Below are 12127 nucleotides of genomic sequence, written 5' to 3'. Positions count from 1 at the left end.
CTCTCTGTATGCCACAGTCTGTGCAAGAGAGGAAGGAAGTGGCAGTGGCCGTTCTTTGCAGCAGAGCCTTTAGGAGGAATTCTGGCTATCTCAGAAATCGTCCTTTGTTCTCCCTGGGAGCAAAAAGCTACAATAACAGTCCTGCTACTATCACAGCACGTTCTTCTCTGGGCCTGCCTGGGGACCTCTGCTGGCCAGGTGCAGGGTGTGCAGGGCTCACCTCAGCCCCCCTCGGGCCTCCCCCAGCACTGCACCCCTCAACCACATGGTTGTTGGCCCCTGGGCGGGAAATAAGGGAGCGAGGGTTCCTTGCTCCGTCTCCCCACCCCACCCCTATTACTTCCTTCTCTTAAATGTTCTGCATTCTTGTTGCCTGCTCTTAAATAGCTACTGTGTTCTGCACATGCAGAAAACCCTGCTGCTAAAAGGTGCACGCTAAAAACCCAACAGCACAATGAGGGGATCTGTGGGCTCCGTTGTTAATTGCGCTTCTCTCTTTGTTCTTCCTTGCAGATGAACAGGCCAATCCAGGTGAAGCCAGCCGACAGCGAAAGCCGAGGAGGTAGTTGACTACATTGCTCTCAGCCACTGCGCTAAGTTTAATTGTTGTCTCTGGCTTCTCTCAGGCAATGCACTGATCAATTAGCAGCGTAATCACTGCCAAAGAAATTCCCTCTGCAGCAAAGATTCTCTTTATTAAATCTCCTTTCCTTCGTCTCACTTTCCTCATATTCAATTATTATTTGATTTTAAAAGGCAGGCAGGTGCCAGCGATTGCCTGGGAAACAAATAACTGCCTTGTTAAGAAATGAAGCATCAGGCACTGACTTATCAAAGTTTAACGGCATTGACAGCACCTTGTCTCTTGCAGACCGTGTGCCGCCAGTAGGCCAAACTGCAGTGATGGTTCAGTTGGGTTAGAACTCGGGGGGTGTTTTACTGTGTCTCCAGCCCTCATGTTTCACTGTGGTGACTAAACGTGGATTGAAGCGTCTCTGCCTTTGGAGAAAGCAAACTTGCTCTAGGATATTTCCTGCACCTGTACCCGTATAGCCCGATGAACATACCATATTAACTAGATTCTCATCTCAGCAACATGGAGTTACTCTGGATTTGCACACAACTGAGATCAGAATCTGCACCCCGCACACCTGTATCCACATGCGTAGAGAGACAGATGTTAAAGCCCCTTATTTAGACACCACTCAATGGGTCACCCCAAGTGGGCTGCCTCCATTAGGTGGTTTTCAAACAAAATTGGAAAGCATGGAGATGCTTCACCGGGCTTCCCTGAAACAGGACGTTGTCTGTCAGATGTGGTCCCAGCACAGATTTCATTGTGTACAGGAGGCTTATGTAGGCCAAGGACTCCGTTATGCAGTATTATTTATTCATCAGATTCTATGGTGTGGCTACATCTCTATGTTTCTATCTACATGGTGGTTTCTTCGAACTCCAGTGAAATCCCTTCCTATTCCTTTGATTGAAATAAGAGGTTGGTATTGTTGATCACACTACCAATAAGGGTGTCAAGGACAGCTTGCATAGTGCATGCTAGTGATTATAGAATCAGTATCAGTCTCTGAATAGGCCAGAGTTTTCTGTTAATAATAATCTGGTTCTTCTCTGGGTAAAAACTCTTTGGGCCCTTTTTCATTAATGTCAATTGCATCTTTCTAGGGCAACAGTTGAATTATCAACAACAGTTGTCTTGAGTGAATGAAGCAAATCACAATAAAAGAACAGAAGTTATATTCTTTTTAGTCAAAAGATTGGGAGATCCAGTGGTTTGATCAAATATAACCAGAGGCTGAAATTCACCGGTGTCTGGATTCAATTGGAAGGTATAGATGAAGATCTGGCATTATGAAAGGGTGGAACTGGTGGGTTGACAGAGATTCCATAAGGTTGATTATTAGGTGTAATTGTGTAGGACAGAGTCTCTGGAATAGCTCGTCTACTATGTAATCAAATTCAGGGATCAACCTTGCACTATTAGAGTCTGAGGGGCTACTCATATGAACAAAGCAAGATTTGGGAATGGCATGTTCCAATGGTATTGATTAGGAATGATCGTGTCACGTTTCCTTCATTCAGCAAAGGCAAGTTTAAAAACCATGGCTCAGATCCTCAGCTAGTGTAGAACAATGGAATTCCATGGTTTTCAATGGAGACATGTCGATTTATGCCCCAGCTGACGATCTGGGCCCATATCTCCGTCTGAATCGGCTTGCCCAGGGCACTTGTCAAATGATGACCCCCTAGGTCAGCTGCCTTGCAGACAGCTGGGGCCAGATGCACATTCCGGCAGAGCCCATGATGACAGCATGTACGAAGGGGTGGTCTTTTGTCTGCTTAATTAGACACACCAAAAAATAATAATTAGGCCAGCCAGTTTGCTTAGTGCCTCCAAATCACTCCCTTTTATGCAGATCGCTAATAGCAGACACGTGCCTGGCTTTCTAGAATGGGTTTTAAGCCTCTCTTGCCAGCAGCTGCTTTCAGGAAGGTGGGTTTGAACTGCAAAGCGCATCGGTGGCTGTTTAAATCATCTTTACCCATCACACCGACAATCGCCTCCCCACTGTATTTTAGCTAATTATCTCCCCTCTCCCACCCACTATCCTTGTTTATTGCGTCTCTCTGCCAGGATCATAAGACGGGGCCCAAGCGTTTGGCATTGAAATGAAAGCCACGTTGTCCCAATTCCCCACTGACGAGCTGCTTCTGGGCTAGGGAAGTTGCAGGACAGCATGACTCAAGGGCAACTATGGGAAAAAAGAACAATTGGCACCCAGGGGAGGCATTGTGTGAAAACTTACCCTCCTCATGAGCCCACTGGTTAAAGCAGGCACAGCAAGCAGAATGCTAAAGAGGAGTCTGTGTATCTTAGGAGCACATCAAAAGACATCATTAGGGCTGCAAGATAAAGGTCAACTTCAACAACAAAGAAACTTAAGTTGTAGCTATTATACACAGCTTGGTGTGTCCTGTTTGAGGAGGAGAGGGACTGGCTCTAACCCACAGCTGTATAGCAAAAGCCCCTGGCTTTCCCAAAGTCCACCAGATACATGACACTCCTTTTTCCCCCGACTCTGGGGAAGTGTTTGTGGCCCTGTCACAGCATTACAGGGAGAACCAAGTGCTGTTTTACCAGGTAGTTGAAGGTGATCCCTGTGAAATGAGGTCTTGTCCTCTGTAGTGATGGACACATGAGTTCAGATCAAGTAAGAAGCCCCAGATTTCCCCCAAACCTTCACCCCAAAACTGAAACAAATCTGAACCCAGAATCTACTCTGAGAGAGGAAGAAGTCTGGTTCGTATCGAACTGCATCGGTTTTGCATTTTTCACTCCAACCTCTGTGCCTCTTTGTTTTGTTTTCCTTTATTTGGATGTGTTCAAAAACACTCCCATTAAAATATTTTGGTGTCTGGTTTGGAAGATGACAGCACTTTTCAGTATTATTTGTTATTTTCATTAGCCTAAGTGCCCATCGAATTAGAAATGTATCATTTTTTAAAATTCTATTTTTCTTGGGAAAGCAATGGTTTAAATTAGAGGGGGAAAGTGTTTTGCAAATTTCACAAGAGTTTTAAGAAATTCCTGACATTCAGAATTTAATAGAGAGTGGAACCCTTTCTATAGAGTTCTTAATGAGGGGTCAAATAACTTATTGAAAGGTTATCATTTTTATTACATTCTCTATCAGGTTTTATCCAGGGTAAAATCAATAGATCTCTGTAGGAAATTAGTTGGGCTAGACATTATTCTAAAAACTTAGCACAAAACTCTGGTTTCATAGAAGTCAATTGCAAAACTCACCTTTACAGCCGTGATTTTATGATTTCACCCCTATAGTAGAGATTGTAATAGGAGATCATCACCATAGCTTAAGTAATTCTCCAGAGAAAAGGTATAATTACTTGCTAAGTTCTGTCATTGTGAAAACATCCCTATTGAAGTGTTAGCATTTTCTATTCATTTCTATGGGACTTTTCTGTTAAGACAGGAGATTGTGGCTCCTAACCCCATGTTCAGGCCTAAAGAAGAGTGGCAAAGTTAACCAGAGTTTTCCAAATCTCAGAAAAGATTTTAGGTTTGGTAAGTAATTTGGGGCAAACGTTTTGAATCAGTTCTTATTTTATCCTGACCATCCCCCCCATCTCTAGCACTGACTAGACACTTTGGCTGCAGCACTTGCTGTTAATTTAGAATAAACCCAGCCTCTAGATTCCCCTGGCTTGTATTGGGCAAAAGATTTTTAAACCCAAAGGACTCTTCTTCCACTCCAGTTGCTCTGTTAGTGAGGTTTAGATGGATTGTTCCCTCCCAGAGCCAACAGAGAAGATCCATATAGGAAGACATGCTAAGAGATAGATACACAATGGGATATACTGACCCAATGTTAATCTCTGAATGAAAAGAGGAGTGAAGTCAGGAGATCTCCCGGGCCTTATGTAAGATTCACAGGAAATTGCTAGACTAAACAAAACAAAAAGCATGTTAAATAAAGTCCAAAGGTGGTTGAGAGTTGAAAGGTAGCAATGCCCTGCAGAGAGGGATTAGAGGGTTTTGCAAGAGAGTCTCCATTTAATTCCATTACAGTGTTTACTGCACGCAAGGCATCACAGAACAAACACCCCTCTGTCTCTCTCTCTCCCTCTCTCTGGCTTTCCTGGATGAAAGATGTGATGGCAGCTGTTGTAAAGTTTTGCTTGTCATGAATTTCCAATTACTTGCATGATTTCATTATTTGGGGAGGCAAATGCCCCTCTAATCAGAATGGTTTCCCTGTAAACAGCTGCTGGAAAATAGAGGGGTGGGGGTGGGGGGTAGATTCCTTTCCATAAACTAGTTTTGAAGCAACCTGGTTAGGAACTATTTAGTTTTCCTTATACTTGGTTCTGATTCATCCTAGTTCTTGGGTGAGATGTCTTTACAGCTACCCATGGCTTGACATTCATTCAAGGTAAGCAGTACAGTTTTAAGCACGCAGGTGGAATATTACCGTAATGTTAAAGAATAATTTGCACTTGTCCGTGCAATTTCACCCGTGGATCTCAAAGCGCTTGGCAAAACGTATGGACCTGATTGCCCCGGGCCATGGGAAACCCAATGAAATGGGGGAGAAAGAGGAGGAAATCTCAGGGCAAATCTTCTGTTCTGTTGAGGGTGGGTGGTGCCTATGTGCACCTTCCTGCTGGACTTCCTTAAAGAGAAGCCACCTTGCAAGCTGTGTAGGGGGCTGTGGAAGTATCACCATTGCTCCATAACGCCAGTGGACACAGAGGGGCAAGCCTTCCAATTCTGGCACCTGGCCTACAGTCTCCTTTCCTAGACTGACCACTCCCTCCTCTCACACTGATCCCCAGACTCACACAGAGCCATCTGGGGGAAGAGAGGAAGCTCTGATGCGGGAGCCAGCTACGCCCCCTTTTCATGCATGATGAGGGAGATCCATGCTGAGCAGATCTCAAGGGCTTGATGGGGGCAATTGTTAACTCACATGACACCCCCATGAGCTCAGTAAGAGTCATCACATCCTTTTACACCTAGAGAAACTGAGGCACAGTGTGACTTACCTATGGTCATCCAGTGAGTTAGGGCCTCCCTGTCTCTTGCTCTAACCACTAGACACGACTTTCATTGAGGACCAATATTACCATCAGCTCTGTACATGTATGAAGAACTGGTAATAGCTCCGGGGCTGGTAATCAGGACTCCTGGGTTCCATGCCTGCTTTTGCCACCCACTTGCTGTCTGACCTTGGACACGTAACATCCCTGGGCCTCAATTTGCCCTGGATCCTCATCACAGGCTATATCAGTTTAAACAAAATCTCATTGACTCTCTTACGCTCACTGCTTTGAAAGATGATTTCTAGCTCTTTGCGAACGACATCTACTTTTCCCCATATATCTCCTCCTCCTGACATTTGCCCCCAAACAAGACTTTCTTACAGGAGGAAGCAAAAAAAAAAAAAAAGAAAAGTCCAAACCCAAACATCTATTAATTGCATATTCAATATTAAACAATAACCTGGTGCTGAGTTGCAGTATCACTGCATAATGGGGAGAAAACAAGACAAAGAAAAGGCTATTTAAAAATAATCTAATAGGCTGCTTAAAGAAATCCAGTGGGATGAAGGGAGAAGATAAAATAATGAGTCACAGGGGAAAAGGAGCCTGATACTATGCTCTGGGTGTGATTCCATGGGCAGCAATCTGGTCTCTAGTGTAGGGCATGTGCCAAACCCCATTTGCAGGGTGGGGACAGTGGAGACAGCACTAATGGGGATTGTGGCAGTGCTGGAGGTGTCACTCTGCAGAGAGTTTAAACCAAGGTCTCTGCCCTCAGTGTTTGGCAGCCGTTGAGTGCTGTGACGGACCATCGGGTTTTTAAGCCACATTACCCCATAGTGCTTCACAAAGGAGGTACAGAGAGGCTAAGTGACTTGCCCAAGTCACTCAAAGGCTCTGTGGACACTGCAATTGGGAGATGTGAGGACATCGCGTGTAGACACACCCAAACTAGTTTGATTTAGTGAGATCAAAGCTAGCTCAATTAACAACAGCAGTGAAACTGCAGCGGCATGTGGCTATGTACCCACGACCCTGAGTGAGCGGGGCCAGCTCGTGCCGCCACCCATGCTGCTGCAGTTTCGTTGTGATTGCTACTAGATCAGAATTAGCTGGGGATATGTCTACATGTGCCGCAGTCAGACCTCCCAGTTGCAATGTAGACATAGCCAAAGGTAGAACCAGGATTAGACCCTAGACTGCTTGATCATGCCACTAAAAATGACTGAACCTTCTGGATCTGAAACTCACTGAAATAGCATGGTCCAGGGTATCACATGCTCAAGAGACCAGGATCCTATTCCCGGCTCTGCCACTGACTTGTGAGTGACCTTCAGCAAGTCACGTAACCTCCTACCCTTTGCATTTCTTGTCTATTTCGATTATAATTTTTGATGGGTAGAAACTGTCTCATACTTCATGGATGCACAGCTCCCAGCACCATGGGGTTGGCGGAAGCGTTTAGGTGTTACCATAATACAAATTATATTGAAAATAATGGGCATGGGACTAGGACTTAGGGACTGTGAATGGCCAGCTTTTCAGATGTGCAGAGCAATGCGGGCCAGCAATTCATACAGTGACATTTGAGGTCTTTTTAACAATAGGATAATAACAAACTACCAGGGGGGAAAAAACAAAGGTTCAAGTGAAAAAAATGTAACCTTATAAAATTCCACCTCTGTAAACACAACTCAACACCATAGTTGAACTTTACAATCCTGGTAACTTTGTAATGTAAAGGTTGCTTGTCAATGAGTTATTATACGGCATTAATAATGCATTTATAGACATGTTCCACAATTAATTTGCAAAGTATTTATGGCACAGAACAGTTAGAATGCATTAGTATAATCACTCCAAGTGCATTGGTTTTATTGCAAGGGCTTTGCTCATCATTCTAATTGGCTTGTTATTACACAGAGATGTAATAACCCCTCTCTGCATAGTTGTTTATAGCACATCAATAGCAAACGCATTCCCTTTATTGGAAGTGATGTGTGTTTTATTATAATATAGCCAAATAAGTGCAATCCTCGTAGATGAATGAGGCTGCTAATGAATTGGCTCCCTAAACAGTTGAAAAAGCAAACCTGTTATTATATATTTTGCTATCTGAGGTATAATTGTAGTTATGGTTACAGCAGTCTTCCTTTAAAAATGAAAAGGCACAATGGAGGGGTTTTTTTGTTTGCTTTTTGTTTTTTCTTTTCAGTGCTCAAGAGAGAGGGTTTGTTTGGCTCTTGCTTGTAATTTACAAATACAAGACTAGGGTTGAAATTTTCAAAGCATCTTCATAGGAACTGGGGGGGGGAACGGGGGGACAGGGATAGCTCAGTGGTTTGAGCATTGGCCTGCTAAACCCAGGGTTGTGAGTTTAATACTTGAGGGGGCCGTTTAGGGAACTGGGGTAAAAATCTGTCTGGAAATTGGTCCTGCTTTGAGCAGGGGGTTGGACTAGATGACCTCCTGAGGGTCCCTTCCAACCCTGATAGTCTATGATTCAGGCAGCTTTGAAACTCTCATGCTATATATGTATCTACCATTAATGTATTCTTTTATACCTGCACAAGAGGTGGTGATCCACAGTGAGAGACAGAATCCAGGATCTCTAATCTCCAAAATACAACTTGTCACTTGAGCTGAAGGAGAATCTCTGTTAGCTTTAGTAGTGTTGGGGCTCATAGCCTTTGTGGTTCACCAGCCACTAGGGGGTGATACAACCACAAACACTACAGCAGACCTGACATTCCACTTAATAAGGGGCAGAAATGCAGATACACACTTCCTGTGTTACACTTTCTCACATACTGTCTCCTTCATTACCATGGTATAAACCACAACTGTAGAACTAGTAGGAAAATGCTATACATTTTCCATTAACAAAAATAAATGACATGAAAGATCAGCATTCCATCCAAAACTTCTGCAGTATTTTTTGATTTGTCAGCTAAATGAAAACTGAAAAATTGTTTTCTGTTTTTGAAAACTGAAAAAAAATCTTTTTTTCATGAATCATTTTCAGTTCTATTTTTTCATCAATAAACTGGAAAATGTTTACTTTTTTTTCAAAAATGAAAATCTTCTGCAAGAACTTTTTTTTTACAGTAAAAAAGGCCATTTTTCATCCACAAAACATTTTGGTAAATATAATTTTCACCAGCCGCATGGGTGGTCATATTTCTTTTGAAAACAAAGTTCAGGAAAGAGAAAGTTTAAAAAAAAAACTGTTTTCAAAAGATGCTCACATGTTGTTTTACTTTTTTGTATTATTCATTTTGGGGTAGCTATTTTAAAGTAAATCCTTAAATTACCTGAGAGTTAATTTCTTTTTTTCTGAGCATGAATATGGAATACGTAGCACTCTCCCTTCTACACATAAGCTGAATACATTCATTAAAACAGGAACAATTTGGAAACAGTAGCATATTCACTGAAAAACTCAGCTTTTTGTGCTGAAGGATTTTTAGGTAATGGATGCCCCATATTTGCCCTCGGGGGCTATGTTCATGCCTAACCCATTCACTAATCAATGTGGATAATACTGTTGAACTCTATGCAAAGCAAACTTTGTGCACCATCTTGGAGAACAAACCAGTTTGATGGTGGGCTGATTTCTTGTCGATGAGACAGCAGAGGGTGTGGAGTAGTTCTACGCATGCAAATCCAAAGGTGACGCAAGCAGTTCCATCGTCTGGTTTTTCTCCCAAGAAGATATCTTAGCTCTCAAAATGACAATCCATTTTGACTTTGGATCCATGTTTTTAAAGAAGTACCCACCAAGCGAAGTATTAGTTATGGGGCTCTAATTCCTTCAGGACGCTCTAGTGAAGCACTCAAGCTTCTCTCTCACAGTTGATATCACCAGGCCCCCACAACTGAATTATAGCCCCTGTCATTCATAGCTGCTTGGTTTTGACTCTGTATGTAATCCATGTTTCCTCCTTGGCATATATATGGCTTCCCGTAACTCATCAGGGAAACTGACCTTATCTAGGTACAGAGCCTTTGTCAGTATAGCTTTGCCAGCAGTGTCCCCTAGTGGAGATGCAGTGTAAGCTGACAGTAGCCGTTCTGTTGCCATAGCTACACCACCTCCCGGAACGACATTAGCTAAGCCGACGGTCGGCCTAGTTGTGTCCACAATAGGGCTTCTGCTGGTATCACTATGTTGGCTACGGTGTGTGATTTTTTCCCCCCCCACATACTTCTCCGACACAGCTATGCCAGCAAAATGTTGTAGTGCAGTCTAAGCCTCAGATCCAGTCTCTGACTTAGCTAAGAAGCCAGCACTTTGTGCATGCTCTGGAAACACCATCCTGTTCCTTGCTAGGTAGGTTTGACAATGATGTGAGTTTAACATGGACATTGTTAAAGAAGGGCCTGAACCCACATCGCAAGTCTGAAAGTAACACCCTGGCTTAGCGCGCACAGTTGTGTCTCCCTCTACTGTCTTGCTCCTATGACTCTAAAAGCCTGATGCTCACAGCTAATAAAGTTAAAGTCAAGTACTAAGGACCCTGATTCAGTAAGGTACTAAGCATGGGCCTGACTTTAAGCACCTGAGTAGTCTCACTGAAGTCAATGGGACCACTCACATGCTTACAGTTAGACTCGTGCCTAAGAACTTTGCAGAAGTGGGGCCTTGATGAGGAGGACTTGGGTCCTTTCCATGCTGACAACTTGTAGTGCCTGGTCACAAGTCTGTTAGATGGAAACCAGGGAGACGTGCGTGCTTGAACCTGGACCATTCTGTGATTGCCATGCTTCTGTCTTCCAGCACAGCTGAGCTGTGGGAAGGACACAGGATTGTTTTACTGAACCTTAAATAAACATAACCTTGTAGAATCTGGCACTTTACAGAGATTCAAGCCTTCATTCAAGCTGTGTATAGACCAGTTCTGAAATTCAGGCCATTGTACCAGGTGCTCAGCTCTTCCTGGAGCCACTTGCTTAACTTTCCTGGGTAATCCACATTCTTTTTTAAAAGTGCATTTTAATATGGTGCAGACACCAGGAAATATCTGAACAGTACTTGGTGCCCTCTGTTGTTTGCAAAGAGATTTCGAATTGAGCAATTTAAAATAAGACTGTCTCAGTCCTGCAATCTTAAAGCGGGCTAAACTGTCATTGATTTGAGTGAGGGTTTTACTGTGTGATGACTGAAGAGTCTTTCCCCTTCGCTACAAATGACAGATACCTGTTCAGATCCTAGATTACAGGATCAGGATTTATAACAAGTTTTGAGACTCACAAGGTGCCGAAGGGCAAAAATACTTTCCCCTCCATGGTCTGCACTGCAGATCTCAGTTGCTCTACAATCTGCAGAGTGTATGTGAACTCATTTGGGGGCAGATTTTTAGAATTTATCCCTCCTAGCTCCTTGATAAATTGGATAGCTTTATGAGCAACGTGTGTTACTTTTACCCAAAGACAGTCTGGGCTTTACAGATCCCTAATGCACTGGGAATCATGAAACCTGGGTTCTTATTCCTGCTTCTGTCACAGGCCTGCTGGGTGCCTCAGGACAAGTGACTTCTTTCTGTGCCTCAGTATCCCCACCTGTAGAATGAAGATAATGATACTGATCTGTGTGAAGTGCTTCGAGATCTGCAGATGGTCCACAGCTTTAAAAAGCAGGTAGGGAATAAGTTAGGTTAGCCTGAACTAAGGGGTGATCTTACCCGTTCTTACTGCCAATACGAATTCATTGAGTGAGCTAGGTATTATTAGAGACATTGAGTTCTTGACCCAAGGAATCACATGTTGTTTATCAGAAATGCTGAGCTGTGTTACTTACAAAGCACCTTGCATTATCCAAGCTGAAAAAATCATAATAATCATATTTATTTTCACGATCAATGATTTTATTTAGTGATGTGTAATTTTTGCATCCCATTCAGCTTGAGAAATGAACGTAAACTGGTCAGTTTCCCTTTAAAGTCAGTTGCAATTTCTTTTTTTTTTTTTTTCTGTTCCATTATTTTTAACGTCTTACGCCACGTTGTCACTTTGGAAATGTAAAATCACAGTAACTCCAGTGGGAGCTGCTGCTGGCATAGCTGAGACCAGAATATAGCCCAGTGGAACTACTCAGATAAGTAAAGTTACTCACATGCATCAGGACTGAGCCCTTAGTGGGGGGGGGGGGGGGGGGGGGGGGTTGTAGCGCTGAATGGTTTTTGTAGGAATGCACGACCTGCACAGTTCCTCCTGCCCATGAAAATGTTGTCTAACTGGTAATTAATTCCCCAAATCTTTATTTTATCCATCTCATGAGTCACTGAAGAACGGCCAGATGCATTGATTATAAACCACAAACACTGAAGCTTGCAAGTAGCCATTCAATTAAGTTGAAATTACGCTGCCACAATATAAGACACATTTGATTTGTTTCTCCTGATGCTCATTATTTTATTTCATTTTATTTTAAGTATGGATAACAAGGACAAGGGGTGGGAGACCAGCCCAGGTATCCCAGCCAGATGGAATGAAAATGATGTGATTTAAATAAGGTCTCATTAGAGATGGGTCTAAACCAGGCTAC

General features: G+C 43.1%; 1 protein-coding gene across 40 annotated transcripts in view; it reads left to right on the top strand.

Annotated features, from left to right (window-relative positions):
• The window catches only part of CELF4 (CUGBP Elav-like family member 4), an 846252-nt gene that overhangs the window by 461251 nt on the left and 372874 nt on the right, over nt 1-12127 (top strand). For 26 of the 40 annotated variants that reach the window (XM_065406462.1, XM_065406447.1, XM_065406431.1 and 23 more), the window contains exon 3: nt 514-562. In XM_065406462.1, coding sequence (XP_065262534.1) covers nt 514-562 — 49 coding nt within the window. Of the gene's footprint in view, nt 1-513; nt 566-12127 lie in introns of all 40 variants that reach the window. The other 14 variants (XM_065406439.1, XM_065406455.1, XM_065406438.1 and 11 more) reach the window with 1 other exon arrangement.

Source organism: Emys orbicularis, chromosome 6 (genome assembly GCF_028017835.1).
Source record: "Emys orbicularis isolate rEmyOrb1 chromosome 6, rEmyOrb1.hap1, whole genome shotgun sequence".
Lineage (NCBI taxonomy): Eukaryota > Metazoa > Chordata > Testudines > Emydidae > Emys > Emys orbicularis.
The sequence above is the reverse complement of the archived record's forward strand: the minus strand, read 5'-3'. Positions and strand labels throughout refer to the sequence as shown.